The sequence below is a fragment of the Lycorma delicatula genome, chromosome 4, assembly GCF_047948215.1.
Source record: "Lycorma delicatula isolate Av1 chromosome 4, ASM4794821v1, whole genome shotgun sequence".
In the NCBI taxonomy this organism is placed as follows: Eukaryota; Metazoa; Arthropoda; class Insecta; order Hemiptera; family Fulgoridae; genus Lycorma; species Lycorma delicatula.
The window spans coordinates 19,449,655-19,470,066 of record NC_134458.1 but is presented as its reverse complement, the minus strand read 5'-3'; the positions used below and the strand labels follow the sequence as shown (position 1 = coordinate 19,470,066).

The 20,412-nt window shown below is 29.1% G+C and overlaps 1 protein-coding gene across 1 annotated transcript in view; it reads left to right on the top strand.

The window, feature by feature from the left end:
* The first annotated feature begins 10,752 nt into the window (after nt 1-10,752).
* The window catches only part of Dyrk3 (Dual-specificity tyrosine phosphorylation-regulated kinase 3), a 33,190-nt gene continuing 23,530 nt past the window's right edge, over nt 10,753-20,412 (top strand). Inside the window, exon 1 of the mRNA XM_075362442.1 lies at nt 10,753-12,022. Coding sequence (XP_075218557.1) covers nt 11,024-12,022 — 999 coding nt within the window. The 5' untranslated portion in view covers nt 10,753-11,023. The remainder of the gene's footprint in view (nt 12,023-20,412) is intronic.

Genomic DNA, 20,412 nt, shown 5'->3' with positions numbered 1-20,412 from the left:
CCATTGTCCATTACTGTATCTGAAATTCCTAAATCTCCTCAATATTTGGATGCCTTAGAATGAATAATCATCACTGATTCTATTAGTGTTTTAAAGCCTGTTCAGCAAATGACTGTCGAGTTGTCAGGAAAAAAATATCCAACAGTAGCATTAATTATTCCCTAAGTAAGAGGGTTGCAACATAATTAAATTTTTTAATTCCAAAAACAAATGTTAGAATTAATTTAAAAGAAAATTTACTTGAAGTTATTGGCAGAAGACTTGGCCATTTGAAAGGTAATAAATTAGTAGCCAAAGCTACTTATGTTGATCCGAGATTTAAAAATCCACATTTGGAGTAAAAGAAAATGCAAAAAATGCCAAAAAATGGATAACTGATGAGGTTATAAATTTAATTAATTCAAGGCAAATGGATGTTGATACTCTGCCATTAAATGAAAATCTTAGAACCTCAGACATAACAAATCCTAACAATGGTCTTTGGAGTTTATTTGAAGAAAAATTATGTACAGTGCAAACAAAAATGATCCCTGGTACAACTGGAATGTTGTAAGTACGACAATTTTTGGAAATGTCACATCTAAGTAGACTAAAAAATCCTTTGGAATTTTGGGAATTGCATAAAAATGCATTACCTGAATTATATGAGATAAATTTAAAATACTCCTGTATACCTACAACATCAGTTCCCTCAGAAAAAGTGTTTCCTAAGGCTGGATAGCTAACCAATTTACATAGGAATAGACTACCTCCAAAAAAACCTGTACAAAATAATTTTTTTAAATGACTATTTTAACACAGAATAACTTTAAAATTTAAAGTTAAAAAAAAATTAAAAGCGTAATTGAATGTGTGTTTTTGTGAATAAAATTAATTAAAATTAAATAGATTGCAAGCTAATTTTAAAAAAAATTATAAATGACATTTAAAAGTGATAGAGAACACATTTATTTTACTTAATTTTTATTTTATCTGATCGTCTTGATAATATCATATTTTCTGAAAGAGCCTAATTAATAATTACTTTTGTAGTTAAGATTTTAGCAGTGCTGATCAAATTTTTCTCATTTTAATTTTAAAAAAAATTAATATATAATTCTGGCATTTTATTTAAGTGATATCTTTTTTGTATTAATAAAAGTGAAAGTGGAATGATAATAGTGTGGCGATCTCTTAATTCCTAAGACCTGGAATTGATAACATAGAGTTTATGGTGAGTACAAATTTAAATATATTTTCTTTCAAATTAATAGTAAAAGTGGTGATAGCATAGTGAATGAAGTAACAAGAAATGATGTCAGAAAATAAATATGTTTCGTTGCTGGAATTAGTAATTGTGTGTTAAAATATTCACTCAAGCAAAAATGAAAAGTAGTAGTTGAAAATTTCTCATCATTCATATTCCTATTAGTAGTTAGTATCTGGCCTATTCATCTTCCAAATGCAAGTGAGTGACAAATTAAAAATAGTAATAAAATTTACTAATCATTCATAACATTAGTAGTATATTCCAAGCGAGAACATAATTTGAATGATGAAGTTAGTAATTCAAGATATCTTGAGATATTTCAATAATCAGATTGCTACTACTTTTTCATTCGAGATCCCACCACTGGCTCATACTCTTTTGAAGAGATCCCAACAGTGAATAATGTTCGAAGGTAATCTTTACACAAGATATTTTTCATTCAAGACTATATCCCTTTTATTCCCAAGAACAAGCTGTAAAGCATCATCTTAAAATAGCTGGGTCAATTGCTTGTCTTTGTTATATTATTCTACAACAAAGATACAAAACAATTGATTTTATTAACTTGAGAATTTACTTAGGTATTATTTTTTATGATAAAGCTTGTGCTTTATTGCCTATTGTTTCATTTTTATTAATTGAAAAAATAATTACCAATTTTTTGTTTTCCAATTTTTTATTTTGAGTTCAAAATTATTTTGAAGTTATAAAAAACTTTCAAATTTTATATATTAAACAACTAATTACATTGTAATAATTCTTTATAATAAACAGCTAATTACGAGAGTTTTGTTACACAGATACTTTTAGCTTATCTTTGTGTATTTTTTGACGCTGAATCCAAATATGACAATAGTTGTATGATTTAATTATAGCCTTCAGTAATGGCATCATAATTGATATAATCATTTCAATCACTATTTTTACTGTGGAATAACCCAAACCAGAAAATCAGTTTCATTCTGGTTTTCGTGTAAATACCATCATGAGTTTGGTCTTTTGTTTTATTCCTACTTATTGTATGTAGTGTGTATTTTTAACTATTGTGGTTAATATAGATTGTTTTTTTTGTGTACTTTTAATAATGTGTATAAAAATGTCTCTTAGTTGCATAAATCTTCATAACAATCTTTGTTGTATGTGTGATGAATTAATTATTAAATGTCAAAGTAGAAATATTACTCCTTTGGTCAAAAAATCATATGAACTCTATTTTAGGTGTAAATCAGGACAAGTCTAAGGCCCCTCAAATTTGTTGTAATTCTTATAAGCAGCTAGCTAAATGGGAAGCTGCAACATATGCTTTTTCTTGTTCCTACAGTATGGAAAGAGCCTAAGGACCATATGACTGACTTTTATTTTTCTATCACAAAAATCAAAGGCATCACAAGTAAATTCAAGAAATTTTCCTTAATGTCTTCCTTAATTAAAGTCTTCCTTCAGTCATATTATCTATGATGAAGAGTTACCTGTACCAGATCCACCAGAAATATGGAGTTTAGAAGAAAATGCTGAAAATGAAAAGGCTACGATGATGTAGAAAGTAATAAAGAAGAACAGAATCCAGATTTTCAAGGTGAGAGCATTGAACTTTACAATATTACTTAAACAGAACTTAATAACCTGGCTTGTGATCTTAGTTTGTCTAACATGGAGTCAGAGTTACTGACTAAGATTAAAAGTCTGGAACCTCCTTGTGCAACCACACCATCATGCATAGCCTCCACCTTCCTATATGGTAACTGGCTGTACAGGAAGGTGGAGGCTATGCATGATGGTGTTGGGTATCAACATCTGCCAGGTGCGTGGTCATGGATTTTGGAAGATCAGGATAACATGTACCCAGAATACATGGGGAGGTTCAGGAAGGGATAGCTTGCACACGGAAACGTCAGGGGCACTCAGGTCATTGTTGTTGATGAAGTATGTGACATAAAAGTTGGACAAAAGGCAAAAACCTGGTTTGATGAAACATTTTTTCAATAGCCAAGGTTTCTTATAACCTAAGAGCAAGTTTCCCAGGATCATTGAGGCAATAATTGAATATTTATTGTACCACAGATATGTAAGGTATGAAGGATTCAAACTTTGAGAGCAGTTCAAATGAATCTGAGCAAGGATATCATTTCAAAATATTGTTAAATCATTTATTAGGCATAAAGAAGGCTGAGAACTATGTAAAACTGGTGAGTAAACTTCTTGAAAAGTATAAAAAAAAGTGGGATGAACTATGTCCTTAAAAATACACATGTTATATTCATATTTGAACTTTTTACCACCTTACCTTACCAAAGTGATATGAACATGGTGAACACTTTTACCTAGATTTATCAATGACGAAAACATTTCACTAGGGAAAATGGAGCCCAATTATGCTTGCTGAATATGTTGCTGGAAGCTGAAAAGGGACATTCCAGTGATTGAATACAGAAGAAAAGTAAAGAAATTCAGATATTACTTAAAATAATATCATACTATAAGCTCTATAGGGTTCAAGTACAGAGATAGAAGAAAAATTGCTAACATGTACAGGAACCAAACAGCAACAGTAATAATTGAAGAACATAAGAAAGAAGCCGTAATAAGAAAGGGAGTCCGACAAGGAAGTTCCCTATCTCCGTTACTTTTTAATCTTTACATGGATCTAGCAGTTAATGATGTTAAAGAACAATTTAGATTCGGAGTAACAGTACAAGGTGAAAAGATAAAGATGCTACGATTTGCTGATGATATAGTAATTCTAGCCGAGAATAAAAAGGATTTAGAAGAAACAATGAACGGCATAGATGAAGTCCTACGCAAGAACTATCGCATGAAAATAAACAAAAAGAAAACAAAGTAATGAAATGTAGTAGAAATAACAAAGATGGACCACTGAATGTGAAAATAGGAGGAGAAAAGATTATGGAGGTAGAAGAATTTTGTTATTTGGGAAGTAGAATTACTAAAGATGGACGAAGCAGGAGCGATATAAAATGCCGAATAGCACAAGCGAAACGAGCCTTCAGTAAGAAATATAATTTGTTTACATCAAAAATTAATTTAAATGTCAGGAAAAGATTTTTGAAAGTATATGTTTGGAGTGTCGCTTTATATGGAAGTGAAACTTGGACAATTGGAGTATCTGAGAAGAAAAGATTAGAAGCTTTTGAAATGCGGTGCTATAGGAGAATGTTAAAAATCAGATGGGTGGATAAAGTGACAAATGAAGAGGTATTGCAACAAATAGATGAAGAAAGAAGCATTTGGAAAAATATAGTTAAAAGAAGAGACTTATAGGCCACATACTAAAGCATCCTGGAATAGTCGCTTTAATATTGGAAGGACAGGTAGAAGGAAAAAATTGTTTAGGCAGGCCACGTTTGGAATATGTAAAACAAATTGTTAGGGATGTAGGATGTAGAGGGTGTACTGAAATGAAACAACTAGCACTAGATAGGGAATCTTGGAGAGCTGCATCAAACCAGTCAAATGACTGAAGAAAAAAAAAAAAGCTGTATAAATCCTTAAAAAACAGGTTTTCTTTAAATTTGTGTTACTAACAAATCCTGACCTCCATACAATTTTAGTTTGGAAATTTAAAATCAGTGAAAAAAATAGTATAAGACACCTTATCGAATGCATACAACAGAATTATTTTTTTAGGTCAGTTTATTAAATATCTTCTCTGAAAAGATTCTTTGGAATTAAAGAACCTTGAAAGAAAAAGTCGGATTAATTTAAAAACGAGTCATAAGGTAATATATAATAATAAATCTTGTTTTAATTTTGTTTCATCATGCTGTTCAATGAAAAAAATTAATCTTTTTTCCTAAGTTATATTTCATAATTATAGTTTGAATTATTTGGTTAAATGAAAATCAAAGATGCATAAAAATAATAACTACTCTAAAAGATCAACCAGGTAATTCAGGTTATACCATATCAGCTCTTCATGATTATCAGTTGTTTCTGTCTCAAAAACTTCACTGTCAACTGCAAAATTGTCACTTGTACAAACTTTGTAGTTGCTATTGTTGTTCCTAATTGCTATCAACTCGGATTTCTAGGATTCCTAAAAATATATATCTTTATTGTTATAAAATAAAACTCTCTATTGTATATATAAAATATCTTCATTGATAGTGCATCAGAAATAAATGTTTTTAAACAGTAAATATTAAAAATAATATGCTTGGTGTTTATCAATTAATAGCCCAATATGTCTCCTTAAAGGTTTATAATAACAAAAAATATGCTAATATAATGGTACAACAATTAAAGTAACTATGTACTAGATCCTAGTACTATCTCTTAAAATATTAAAAATGATAGTTATTAAACCCAGAGCTGATTTAGTTGACTTACAACAATTCTCAGAACAGTTTTTTAGAATAAGTCAAATGGATCTTTTGACATTGAAGGCTTAATCAAATAAGTAGCAAAGATCAGTGTTAAGAATAACCAAGTTATTTGGAGAAGGCTAACTTCCACAGCATTCTCTAGCTGAGCCGTTCCTAATCTAACCATTAATTACAAAATTTTATGATTAATCTTTAGACTATTTAGATAAATAATACTAATTACCTTAACCATATAGCTGATAATTATGCATGAAGCTTTTGACTGCTGGTACTAAATATGCCCACTCATCTCCAAGAAGTGTTAAAAGATTTAAAGAAGGAAATTATAATTAATTAACACAATATAAATAACCTTTCCTGATTGAGTATTCATATGACAACTCTACATAGTAATGCTAACATAACAGTTGATTACTTGATTTATTTGGTTCTGTTCTAAATTTATCTTGCATTTCATCTGTTACAGAAGGCAGTGGTTGTTTGAAAGTGGTGTGCAGATTTTTTGTACTCTAAATGAGTTTTGTAAATTTATATATTTTGATAAATGATCATAAAAAAGGTTTCACTTAATACTTGTCCATGATAAAGGTTTCATTTAGTACGTCAGTTCATTTTGATGTATGAGATTTTACCCACTCCATAGTACTGAACTCTCTTGGCATGACTTGTTAGCTATAATTCTTGAACTGAACTGTGTAAGAAAGCAATTTAGTTTCCTTCTTACAGCTGTGGAAGTTGTTCTTACCCTTACTTCTGCCTCTTGTATGGATTTCCTTAATGATTTGGAAGGACTTACCAAGAACTTACTATTAATTAAGTGAAGTTTATCCTCATATAAAACTGGATTGACTGCTTCTTGGTGCATCTTTGATGAAATTCATCATAGATGCATAAATATAATGAAATTGCATCGTGAAAAAAAAAATCATAAGGCATCAGTGTTTTAAAGAATCATTTAAATTTTTTATATAGCTATCTTTTTTTGAAGAAAATATAAGTTGGAACATTAGGTCTGCTATGTAGTGTGCTACTACATAATGTGATAAACTGACTATTATCCTATTACTGTAAAGTTAGAGAATATTCCTCAGAAAGTTTTTGTCAGTTTTTAATTAAGTGTTCATAAGAATTTAGTCTACTAAGTTTCATAATTGTTGATTATATTTAAACATTGATTCTTTTTTAAATGGCTTTTGGATGAATCTGAAAAAGCTTGTTTGTAGAGCTCTGGTTGCAAAGATATTAAATTGGCTAATTAAAAATACAAAATTCATAGCTTAATTATTTTAACTTTTTTGGGACTAACATACTGTAAATCCTAATTCATGCACAGACTAGGTTAAAAACTCTGTTAGTAAACATGTCAGATGCATTGCATTTGTGTCCAGGATTTATTACTTCTTGTTATGTGGAAAAATCAGGAAATTATGTAATATGAGTGAAATATTTAAAGTTTTTCTAAACAAATAGTCAGGGAATGAATGTGAAAGTGAATGTTCTAGTGATACTTTTGATGATCATAATAACATGTCTGTGAATGAGATTAGTTTAAGTGTGTTTATTGGTAATGAAACTGCATCATTTGCTAATAAGAATAATCAACAACAAACCGAAATTGAATCTGAAACCCCAATTACAATTTCAAGTAAAACAAATCCCCCAAATAAGTCAAAAATTAACACATGTATCTCAAGATAAGCTAATAGGCTTTTAGAATGCTGGTAACATGATTTTATTCTCTCTATTTCTAGCTGTTAGCTGCAACCTATCAATAGAGCAGGTAGTTCCTTTTAAAGCCAATATAGTGCAGCACATGTTGGTGAAAGAATTATATTAATTGCGTTAACATGATGCCAATACTCAAATGATAAAGTTCTAAAATGAGTTTATGCAACCATATTCTGTGTGGACAGTTTACTGCACTTGCGTAAGCATGATGGCAGTCTCAAAAAGGTTAAATTTGAAGCATTTTTTATCATAGTATTTTAGTAGGATCTGCCATATCATTTGAATCAATGTCAAATTTCTTTCACATATAAAATAAAACAGATTCTTGATTGGTATAACATTTGACCTCCCAAAAAGAGTCTGTCACCGTTAAGTCTACAAAAGTTAAACTTCAAAGAATCTATTTACTTTTATATCTGAAAGGAATGTTAAGCCATCTTCCCACCACATTCACTGGGTAATAATAAATTTAAACAACTAATGAAAATTTCTTTGGTATATTTACTATAGTATTTAATTTTTGTACTGAATTCAAATTGAAAACAACACATTTCTCATACCTTCACAGAAATCTCTGTACAGAATGGAAAATTGTTGAAGTTAATAATTTGAGTTTCGGCATTTCCACATAAAACATTATGATAAATTATGTTTCAAAATTTAGAACAATCTGTGGCTATGAATCTGATGAATTATAATCAGCCAACATAAGGACTTTGAATTTGAGCAAACATATTAAGGTACACAAAAAATTTCTGAGATACAGAGTCTGAAAAACATTTTAACAAAATCAACCAATAAAAAACTTAATGGGCCAAATTTTAGTTATTCTTCATGAAAATCTGACTGTCAATTTCTGAGATATTTATTCTGAAACACAACTGAAATAATATTTAATCAGATAATAACTATCTTAAATGTAAAAGATCCCTTTCAGCATGCCAGAAGGTGTAGGTAGATTTCACCAGTGCTAAGTAGGGGATAAAAAAGATTTCCACCTTAAAGTTAAGAAAAACTTCATATTTACTCAATACGACAATAGTTGCATGTGAAAAATTGTTTCACATGTTTAGCATATGACAAGCCCCATCTTCTTCAATTCCAGCAACATTTTGGTCATCCCTTGCCGTAAGGGTTCATCATATCAAGAATTCAGACAAATTTTTTAGGTAATGTTAAGAGGACTAATGACCACTTTAGACCGATTTGATACTGTGCCTATTAAGGGAGGTATGATTATTTTTTGTCTTTGAAACGCCACTTTTTTCCAACCCCTGGGCCAATGGTTAACGATATCAAAAAACTTTACTTAGATAAGTTTTAGGCCCTTATCCAAAGAATAGTAGGAACTTTAAATGAATTCAATATTTTACTTAATAAGAAAGTTATAGCAATATTTTGTTTTTTTCGAAAATGCCCCCTATTTTCACCCCTATGGTCCGACTTTGCCATTAATGAACTTGACCAAGATTTTGGGTCGTTATATTTTATGTATCATTTTGAAAGTGACTGGTGCAAAATTACAGCAGTTATTGTGTTGACAAGAAAGCAAAATATATATATATATATAAACTAATATAAACTTTTGGACTGATGGTGGTTTTGGGGTCTGGGGGATGTGAAACAGAAAGATATGTTGAAATTTTCCAGAAGTTGAATCATGGTACCCAATACAATAGGTAGCTTTCTTATGAAATGTACCTAAAATGACATGATTCCATAATATCTCCTGCAACTAACATCTGCAGAATATCCTTTTCTTCTTTATTTGGTTGAGAGACTATTGTGTTATTCTGCTCTTTTATATATCTAAATTATCTTTCTTACCAATTACAATGTAAATGGCTTGCATTTGTTTTGCTACTATTAATCTTGAGGTAAGGTGAGTATTAATTTCTGGATTACTTCTCTAAACCCTACATTGAAACAACATATTCACATCAAAAAATTTGTTATGTTTCGAATGGCATATATTATTACAAAAATAAATACAGTTTATTTTTACATTTTTTATAATGTGAGATCTTATTAGAAATCACTATTTCATCTTGAAGACTAGAAAAACTTTGAAGATTACAATTGTTTCTTTGTAGGTGGGCCTTTGGATATTTATTGCATTTCATTTCTTTCTTTCTTTTCTGCACTGGTCTTTCAAGTTCAAGTTCTGTCCAGAATTTTTCAAGAAGTTCTAGGATTAAATTACTTGACTTGACATTTCTCATACACTAAAAATTCATCTCTCATGAAATCGGTAAGGATAAATAAGTGTTCTCCCTTTGTATCAGTAAAAGATAATGTTCACATCTGCATAAAATAATATATTATTATTTGCTTTCAGAGTAACTGGAAACGCGCTTCCATAAAATGTTTTCAAGAGAGTAGATCATAGTCTTGAATCTAAACCAGACTTGAGATCATAATTTCTAATCAAGAAATTGGGTTACACTCTTGGAAAGTTGTAAGGCACATTTCCACTAATTTAAAAATTGAGTCATTATTATTAAATTCTGTAAAAGTATTTTCTACATCCTTAACTATTTATTTTATTTATTCTAATTTTCATCATAAACTGTTTTTATCATGTATATCACCAATTTATATTGTACTTTTGATTTTCACTAAAAAGTATATAAAATTAATAAAATACTAAAATTTTAAGTATGTAATTTTAATGTATGCTAATTTTAAGTCTTATTTTTTAATATTTATGTTGTATATAAAAATTCTCTTAGTTTGTGCTGATTTCATTGTTTTCCTCAATCTCAATCTGTTCATTCTTTATCTTGCTATTTTAATTTCTGAAACTTTTTGTACATGATGTTTTTCCATATCTCTAAAATTTATCAGGTTGACATTTACATAAATACTGAAGCACAATAGTATATGATTTTGTTAGAATGCAATAATTCATAAAATAAAACTTATTTTATTATGGTATATATATATATATATGATAAATAAAGGATTTAAAGAAATTTTAAATTCTTTTGTTTGGAATTGAAAATGTGAGTTTTGACACATATGCGAAACATGCTTTATTTAAAATATTTATGATAAAAATAATGATGAAATGTAACCCATTAATTTATTACATAGTGTAAAATAAAGTTTATAATCTTTAAATCCGAATAGTAACGAGCGCCATATGCGATTGATTTTTGGTTTCTGGAAATACCGAGTAACATACAGAGAACATTGTTTAAGAGTTAAATTTACTTCAGTAAATTAGTCCCAGGAATGTTTTAATTAATTCATGATTTGTTTTAGAGATGTTGTGTACAGCCTTCAATTATTTTTTAATCTTATGTGTTTTATATAGTGGATATAAAATATTTTTCTATTTTCTTATTTTATAAAGCTAGTCTTAAGTCTTTAAATGTTTTGGGTGGTAACATGTATGAAATATGTGTTAGTACGATTCAATCGGCTGTGTTAATGCTGGGACTAGCCTGAAAATAACGTTGAGATCCGCTTACGCTTTGTACTAACCTTAATTTCTGTGTTGTTTGTGTATCGGTTGTGTACGTATGTAAGTGACTGATATGGGTGTAGAATAAAAGTTTTAAAAAACTTATGTGCGAGAAAAGGAGGTTTTACAACGATATTTGTGCCTAGTCATACGCGGGAATGATACTACAGGTTTGTTTTGAAGTTTCGGTTTCATGGTCGAACTGTGTATCGGACTAAGCCTACATGAGATAGAATGAATTCTGTTTTGTCAGCCCTTAATCCAACTCCTCAAGACATCGATATGCCTTTAACTCGTACCCGTTCTTTATTGAATAACGTAAATGGAGCTTCGACCAGTGCACCGAATGAATCTTATCACTCGCAGTCTTCTGATTCTAGTAACCACTTGCCGCCTTTAAAGTCAGGACAGTTGATGGATGACAGCAACTTAAATAACGCACACAATTCACAAAATTCAAGTAAGAAACAGACGCAAATGACTGGACCAGCAGCTGGTCTCAATCAAACGTTACCAGCTGTTCACCTTCTGCCTACTGAAGCCCCCCATAGTCCTGTTCAAACTAAAAACGGATCACCTAAGCCAAAAACTATGGTAGCTACACCGGACCAAGTACTTAAGTTATATATGAATAAGCTAACTCCTTATGAGTTAAGAGAAATTTTTATGTACCCTCATATTTATTTTATTGGTGCAAATGCAAAGAAACGACCAGGACTTATAGGCATGCCAAATAATTCTTGTTATGATAATGAACAAGGTTCTTATGTTCACATACCTCATGATCATATCGCTTATAGATATGAAGTTTTAAAGATAATAGGTAAAGGAAGTTTTGGACAAGTAGTCAAAGCATATGACCACAAGAATCATGAGCATGTTGCTCTTAAAATGGTTCGTAATGAAAAAAGGTTTCATCGTCAGGCTCAGGAAGAAATAAGGATATTGGAGCATTTACGTAAACAGGATAAAGATAATACAATGAACATTATTCACATGTATGATAATTTTACTTTTCGTAGCCATACGTGCATAACATTTGAACTTTTGTCAATCAACTTATATGAACTAATAAAGAAAAATAAATTTCAGGGTTTTAGTCTTCAACTTGTTCGCAAGTTTTCACATTCACTTCTTCAATGTTTGGATGCTCTCTATCGAAATAAAATTATTCACTGCGATATGAAACCAGAAAATGTTCTTTTGAAACAACAAGGAAGAAGTGGAATCAAGGTTAGTAAATAGAATTAGTAGTGAAATTTATTTAGAATCAATATTTATATGGTGTTTCCTGCTTCTTACTTCATTTATCTTTCTCTTGTTAGATTTCACTCTACTTAATTAACTGCTTAATGTATATTATTGTGTGAGTGTGCATATGTGTGTTTTATAATTTTTCAGCAGAAGTACTTAGTTCTTTTTGTAATAAGGTTTTTTGGTTATGTTTTATGTTCATGTAAAACTATGAAAAGTAGAAAGTTTTATATTTGATTAGCTATTGAAATTCTTAATTATTATAAGTAATTTGTATTTATTCATGTACAACACTGTTAATTCAGGTGTTCCTTGTGCAGTATTATTTATTATTTAGTAGTATTTTTTGGTAAATTATATATTGCATGTTTTGACTAGGATCTGTTATCATTAATGTGTGTTAGAATATTTTTGTTAACAGTTTAATGGTACTACAATGGTAATTTCTTTTAATTTACTCATTGTACAATTTGCTGTGTATTATTATTTTTTCTGTTCTTTTTAAGTGAAAAATATTTTTCTCTGGGTGGAATTATGTCTAGCTGTAGTGGTGTAAATTGAATTGGTGCTAAACATGAACCTAGAATATGGTGTATTATACAGATCTTGATAGAATAAAGTATAAGTATAAGAATATATATTATCTTTAAATATTGTGTGAAATATTGTTTTGAAATATATAATTATTACATTATCCTAAGCTAATATTAAATTAAAACATTATGTAATGGACATTATGTTATTTTTATGCGACTAATTTTATGTCATTATTATGTGTTAGTATTAATAATAATTGTGTTTAGTTAAACAATATTGGTATTTAAATGGAAGGAAAAAATGTGTCTTTATTTTCAAAAATATTGTTTTTTTTTATACTTAAGTCTTTACTGACAATATATTTATATTATTTTTATTGATCATTCCAGATTCTATTCTGGATTTGATTGTTATTTCAGGAGTTCCAGTTTTTATATTATTTTTTGTTGTAGCATACACACTTATAATTAATATCCGTAATGAACTGTTAAAACAAAGTGAATCTTATTTAGTAGCAGCCCACTTTTAAAGACTGTTAGGTGGAAAAGTGTAAAGTTCTCTCTAAAATGTTGATTTACATTTAAGTATGAAACATAAAATTAATAGGTGATGTTCATAGTAAGGTAAAGCTAGGTTAATACATTTTCTTTCAATTGTGCCTTTTACTGTCATTTGATAAGAGCCTATTATATATACATATATTGATTTTTCTAAAGTCAGTACTTATAAGACCCATATTCTTCTGTACCAATATATTGTATTTTTTATAATCAAAAACCAATTTGAACCCAAGTACAGAATTACAAAGTAAACGAAATGACACTTACCTTATTTTTCTTTTTCTTTTCTTTATTCTAGTAGCACTTTCGTGGGATCCTGCATCATCAGTTTTATATAAATGATATAAAATGACATATCAAAACATAACAATTTTTTTTTAGAAAAAATTAAAAGATTAAAAAATTAAATTACTATCGTATATAGAAAACGTGAAGTCAATTAAATAAAATAATTGCATAAATTTAAATATGACATCAATTAAGAATTAAAAATTAAAATTAACTTTAAACATAAAATAATTTGAAGATTTATACCATGTAACCTGGGTAGCCAGTATTACATTAATGAGTGGATTTGAAATTATTTATATACATTCTGGTTATATCTATTTTTATCTAAAAACGTGCTGCCATCTGTTGCTGTTTTTATAATAGTGTCATTTTCATACTCTGAAAGTTGATCAAGTTGGAAATTCTTTGGAACTTGTATATATATATATATATATATATAAAAGTTTGGGCATTCTGGAGAGGTTACATATATAACCTCTCCAGAATGTCCAAACTTTTATTATTTAAATTAAATTTCTTGATTTCCGCTATTTCCAAATTTGTCTGAATATCAGATACAGAATGTTTGTTATTAATAAGGTGGTCAGTAACATTAGATAAACCCAATTTATCATTTCTAATGTGTTCTAAAAATCTAGTTTTGAAAGACCTATTAGTTTTGCCTATATATATATGGCCACAATCATTGCATTTTATTTTATAAATTCCGCATGAATTAGTCAGATAATATAAGTTAGTGTGAGTGTTATTTTTAAATATTTTATTATATGATTGTTTATCGTGTATGCTGGTTTAAATTTACTTTTATCATAAATATTAGTTATATTTTAAACTACATTATCAGTGTATAAATATTTTAAATTTATATTGTAAATTTTTTGTGTACAGGTATAAGAGTTGTGGTATTAATAATTTTTGAAATTTGTTTTTTCTATATATTATCAGTTGAAGAAACATTATAACCATTATGCAATTTATTTTATAATATCTGTTTCTTTATTTAATTTACTTTTATTTGTATTATATTGTGTGTAATTAATTGCTCTAGTAACTATGTGTGTATATGTACTAATTTTGTGTGATCACGGATGATTTGAATTTCTATGTATTGTGGTTTTATTGGTTGTGGGTTTCCTATATACTGACATTATAAATTGATTATTTTTGTTAATTTTGATCTTAAGATCTAGAAAATTTATTTTTCTATTTATGTTAATTTCAAAAGTAAATTTCACACTATTATAATATGAATTAATTTTATTCAAAATTATTAAATGTTCACTGTGTATAACGGGATTATAAACTACAAAAAAATCATCAACATAGTAGTAATAGGATATCATGTGTATTAATAATGCCATAAATAATTTTATCTTCAAAATCCTGTAAATAAATCTCAGACATGATAGCTGTTAATGGAAAACCTATTGGCAAAGTATTTTCCAGAATATATATATTCAGATTTATTTACAGAATTTTGAAGGTAAAAATAAGAAGAAATTTAAGAATAAGCTTTCTGTTTCCTTTCAGCCATCCTATTAAATATACAGAACAATGAGAGCATACTATATGAGGAGCCCACATCTTATTTTGATCTCCAATTTTACACTGAAACTGCAAATGATATACCTTTTTAATTAGAGGTGTAATGTTTTTTTCTATTTGATTTTACGGAAAACTCACCACATACATAACAAAAGGCATTCACATCATTTACACAATTTCGAGGCATTATGACACTGTACTGTTAACAAACTTAAGACAGCAATAAGACTGAAGAAAATTAATTCATTTCTAAATCCAGTGCGTAATACAAACAACACAACTGTGTTTTCAGCAACATATTTTGACCTGCACAGATATGATTAATCTTGTCCATGAAGGCTCACTCTTCTGTGTTAGATATGATGTCATATTATGTGACTATGATATGATTTAATTTTTTGTCTAGTATTGTTTATTTATAGCTTACAAATTATGTTAACAAGGTTTAGCAATAAAAATATGAGCAAAAAAAAATACAATATAGAAGCTTAAAATAATGCTAACTGTACATTGAAAAACGAAAAAAATCCTTTAATTAAAATTTAAAAATTTTTCAAAAATGGTGGGTGATAGAAAGATTCTGAGTTCGTATTTGTTTTCAGCATCAGAAAACAGATTATAATCATGTATTGCATGTTAGGAAACAAAAATTATGTTTATCACTGTAATTAATAATAATCTAATATGGAGACAGTAATTTGCTTAGAAAAAGAATGGGAAATATATGTTTTGTTATCAGTGTATATGTATTGAATTGTATTTTCTGGCATAAAACACTTTTTAACTACTATTTTATTTTAATAGAATCAGAACTTTTTTATCAGTTATTTCTTCAAGTAGTAAAGTTGTTGGTAGAATATTTTTTTCATTAATCCATTTTTTTTTTACATTTATTTTTAAAAGTTTATTTGTATCTCAAATACAGTCAGAAACTATTTTACAACAAAAATGGACAATATGATAAAACAATCATTAAGTTTATGAAAAAGCTGAGAACAAAAACCAGTGCAAATTACGGACAATACCCATTTGGAGAGAGAATCTGAGAATAATGAATCGCCGGATGAGCAAAGTTTAATGAAATAATTATTGAATGAAAATCTGTACTTGCTGACTGCAAATAGTTAATCTGCTTGTTGAGAGGCTATAAATAAATAATTTCCTCAACAGAATTTACCTAACAATGAAAAAGGAAGTGATGTATTCAAAAAGAAGAAAGTAATGTTTTGAATACTAAGATTACTAAGTACAGGATTACAGGATAGGATTCTAGGCATAATAATCAGATGTTTAAGAGTACAACTTACAAGAAGATGATCATGAAAGACTTTTGTTTAAATGTGCTGAACTATTCAGAGAATATTAAAATAAACGAGGAACAGAGGAACATAGTTCTGTGGTGGAATGGTGGTAGTGTCTTGGCTTCTTAACCGGTGGTCCCAGGTATAGTATACTTGTACAATATGTACTCTATAGAATACTGTTCAGGATACTATATATACTTCCAGATATAGTAAATTTGTACATCTTTGTACAGTTGATTAGTTATTGTGCTGTATATTATTTGAAAGTTTAAAATACATGTTCTTTCTTCAAACTCCTTGCGTTTTCATTCAAACTGTACTATTGTGGGATAATAAGCAGGCTAGATTTGAAGGTTAAATTCAACAAGAAGGAATGCAAAGGAGATTTATGTTTCTTGTGGAAAGTTCAGGATGATTTTTCTAAAAAAAGAAGTGGATGGGCTTATGAAGAAATTATGATCCTGAGTAATGGCAGGTATATAACATAGCAGTAACGTAAATGTTTGTTATAACTTTTGTACTTTTATAGAAGATTATTTTATTTTAATTCCAATGGTAGCCAATAAATAAGCAGAATATTACATAATTTTACAATTTGTTATTACAATGATTTGTCTGTAATGTTATCATATAAAATAAAACATTTGTGTGTGGCCAGCAGTGCTTGATAAAGTGGGATTAATCTTTTACTTAAATATAAATGTAACAATAAATCTACAACAGATAGAAATTAAATTTTCAAATAAACTGAATTCAAACTACTTCAATTGAATGTAAAGCATTTGTAACAAAATAAAATAAAACAAAGTAGGTAAACTTATAGTCTTACATCCATTAATACTAAAGGTAAATTAAACAGAAATCATTAATTAAAATTGAAGTAAAATTATTTGATGTAATAGAATAATAAAAAAAAATGGATAGTTAATATATAAAACCAGTTATTAATAATTTTATTTTTGGAATATTGTAGTTTCTTCATGGGTGGACTATACCAGCTCAACATTAACTAAAAACTTAAATTTCCAGTTTCATTAATTCTACTTTTTTTTCTAAAACCACATCCAATTCAATAAATAGTAACATTTTTGAATTTTGTTGTAAAATTGTTTACTACTATCTAAAAATTGCTTTGATGCATCTACTTTTATTGAAGGTAACCATTTTTTTTAAATTCTCATTTTTTCTAAAGTAATTACCAAATGTCTTGAAATTTGATAAGGGGGTAGATAGAAGTTCAAATTATAACATTTGTTAACCGCATATTTTACAGAATTGTCTTGTTGAATTTATAGAGCTCGTACATTGCATATACCACTGTTTTGAAGAAGAACTTCTTTTCCAATTTTCTGATAATGTAAATGGTATGTTTCTTACTGTTAAAATGAATTGTTAATAAAATAATCAGCTTTAATCTGATGAATGTTATGTTTTTGAAAATAAAATAATTATACAAACTTGGGTGTCTTTTTTGTTAATCAGAATAATAATAAACTTAATAATAATAATAATAAGTTTAATAATAATCAAAATTAGACTTGGCTGCTGATAATTTTTTAAACTATATAAGCCCTTTCGTAATGATCTCTAGTTCATCAGATGTTAAAAAAACTTTTTTTGTTAAAATGTTAAAAATGGAACAGAAGGTCATTTCATCTTCAAGGTCAGTTAATTAAATGGTAACTTTTAAATGAATAACGAAAGATTATTAATAACAATTCATACTGCTATTATTATTAGATAGTCTTATATTAAATAAATTTTATCATTTGTTTAAACCATTTAATTGTTCGTTTATAATACAGTGCAGTCATTTTATCGCACTCATCATTTGTCTTGAGGACACTGACATTGAGTAACCACATTTTAGCAATTTTTTAAAGTTACTTGATGTTTGTCTAAGTGTTGGCTACCTACTGGTAGGTGGCAGTGTGCAGTGTGCTATAATTGTTTTTTTGTGTATAGAGCACATGGTCTTTATGATTACTGAACATGTGGTGTCTTCATTGTTAATAGTCATGCCGATTTCAATAGCACAGCAATGCTTATTGTCAAGGTGTACTTTGGAAGCAAGTTGTATGACTATGTTAAAGAATTTTGTGTCAGATTTCCAGGTTCACCTGTGCCAAACAACAGTAATGCATATCATCAATCACTTTTGGGAGACTGGGAGAGTTGCTGATAAGAAAGAAGAATAGGTGTGCTTCAGTATTGACCGAAGGGAGGATGGAAGATTTATTGCATTACTTGAACAGTCTCTAAGGAAAGGTTTGTGTAAATTATCATCACAGACATGAATATTGTATGGGAATGCACAAAAGGCCACAGAAATTAGGTCTACACGCATACCAAATACATTGCGTACAGGAACTGAAATCCCCAAACACCGTTAAAAGAATAAGGTACTTCCAGTGGTTTATCAACCAGGTGGAAAGTAATGGGATGGGCATACTGGATAATGTGTTTTTTAGTGATGGTGTATTTTCACCTAAGTGGTTACATCAATAGTCAGAACAACAGATATTGGTCAACACAAAACCCATACATCTTACATCACCGCTGCTCGCTCAGAAGGTAGGGGTTTGGTGTGCGATTTCTTGACGATGAATAGTGGGCTCAATCTTTTTTTTATGAAACCCTTGACAGTGTGGCATACCAGGATATAATTATGCAGTTTGTAGCTCTTCTCCAGCCTGATGAATGCTATTACCTGCAACAAGACAGGGCAATGTGCCATACATCCAAAAACATCTTGGAAGTTGTGGAAGATATGTTTAGTGATCGCATGATCTCAAAAGGTCTGTGACGCCCTTGTTCCCCTGACTTCATCTCCAGACTTCTTTCTCTGGGTTTTTTGAAAGGATATGTATATTGAGAAAACCCATGTATTCTAAAAGGCCTGGAGTGAGCCATTACTGCAGAGATGAATTCCATTAGTCCTGATGTCCTATGAAGGTGTCAAAAAATATGGTGTGAAGGGTTCAGACCTGCCTCAGGAAAATGGTGGACATTTCCAATACTTGCTGTAAGGTATTACCAGTTGCGCATAACTACATGCCACAAATCAGTATCCCTGTATTATGTCCATAGTGGAATATAGTGTATAGTATCATGAAGTGCACAATTAAATGATCGCACTGTATTATTATTATTTTCTATTATGTGAATATTTTCAAGAGATTGCGCTTTAAGTTGATTACTATCTATTTCTTATATTTCCATGCCTTGTAAGTTAATGAATTTATCTTTCTCATTAAAAAGGATGGTGTGTGGGTTTTTTGTTTGTAGTATGTGCTCACATTTTTATTTTAGCTGCTATTGGTGCAGACCAATGAACCGATGGTGGTATGCTGGGCAGCTGCACATGGTAATTCTCTCTCTCGCTAGAAGCAGTCCATTGTCAATTAATTTACAGATTATTTAATTTAATTTCTAAGCATAGATTATTCTTATTTATATTTTACATTTGTATTTTTATTTACTTATTATTATTTATTAATATTCTATTTATTTTATTTATGTAATTTTATATTAATAAAAGAAAGGGATTATTAGTTAATATTTAGCTGTAAAAAGAAGGATTCTTTATTTAGCAGGAGAGAGTCTTGGCACACATCTGGCTGACTGTATTTTTATGCACTGGCTGAATGGATTTTTTTATTATGGTCCACTCTGCATTGATAGCAGCAGCTAGACTGGCAACTTACACGACCTCACATGAACACACACAAGACTAAACGAAGAAAACCCAAGCCAACTCCCTGTTATCAATATGGCTAGCGTTAAACATTATATGTCTATTAATTTTAACAGAAATACTTGTCAAACTATTAAATTCTATACCTATTCACTTCTTAAGCCCGTTTCAAATATAAAAATGCCAAAATGTTCAGAAAAATATTCTCTATACACTAATATTTCTTTTCTTAAAATATTTCTATAAAATACTTAATATTCTCACAAACATGAGGATTTGAAAATGTTGAAGATGCATGGGGCAGATTCCCCTTGCTAGATGGTCCGGTAAGCAAAGCAAGCCCTGACCGGCTAGTGTTTATTACTTTTTATGTGGTCTGCATTATTAGATTTTTTTACCATACTTAAAAGCTTGTAAATGTTCTTTGAATGTTTT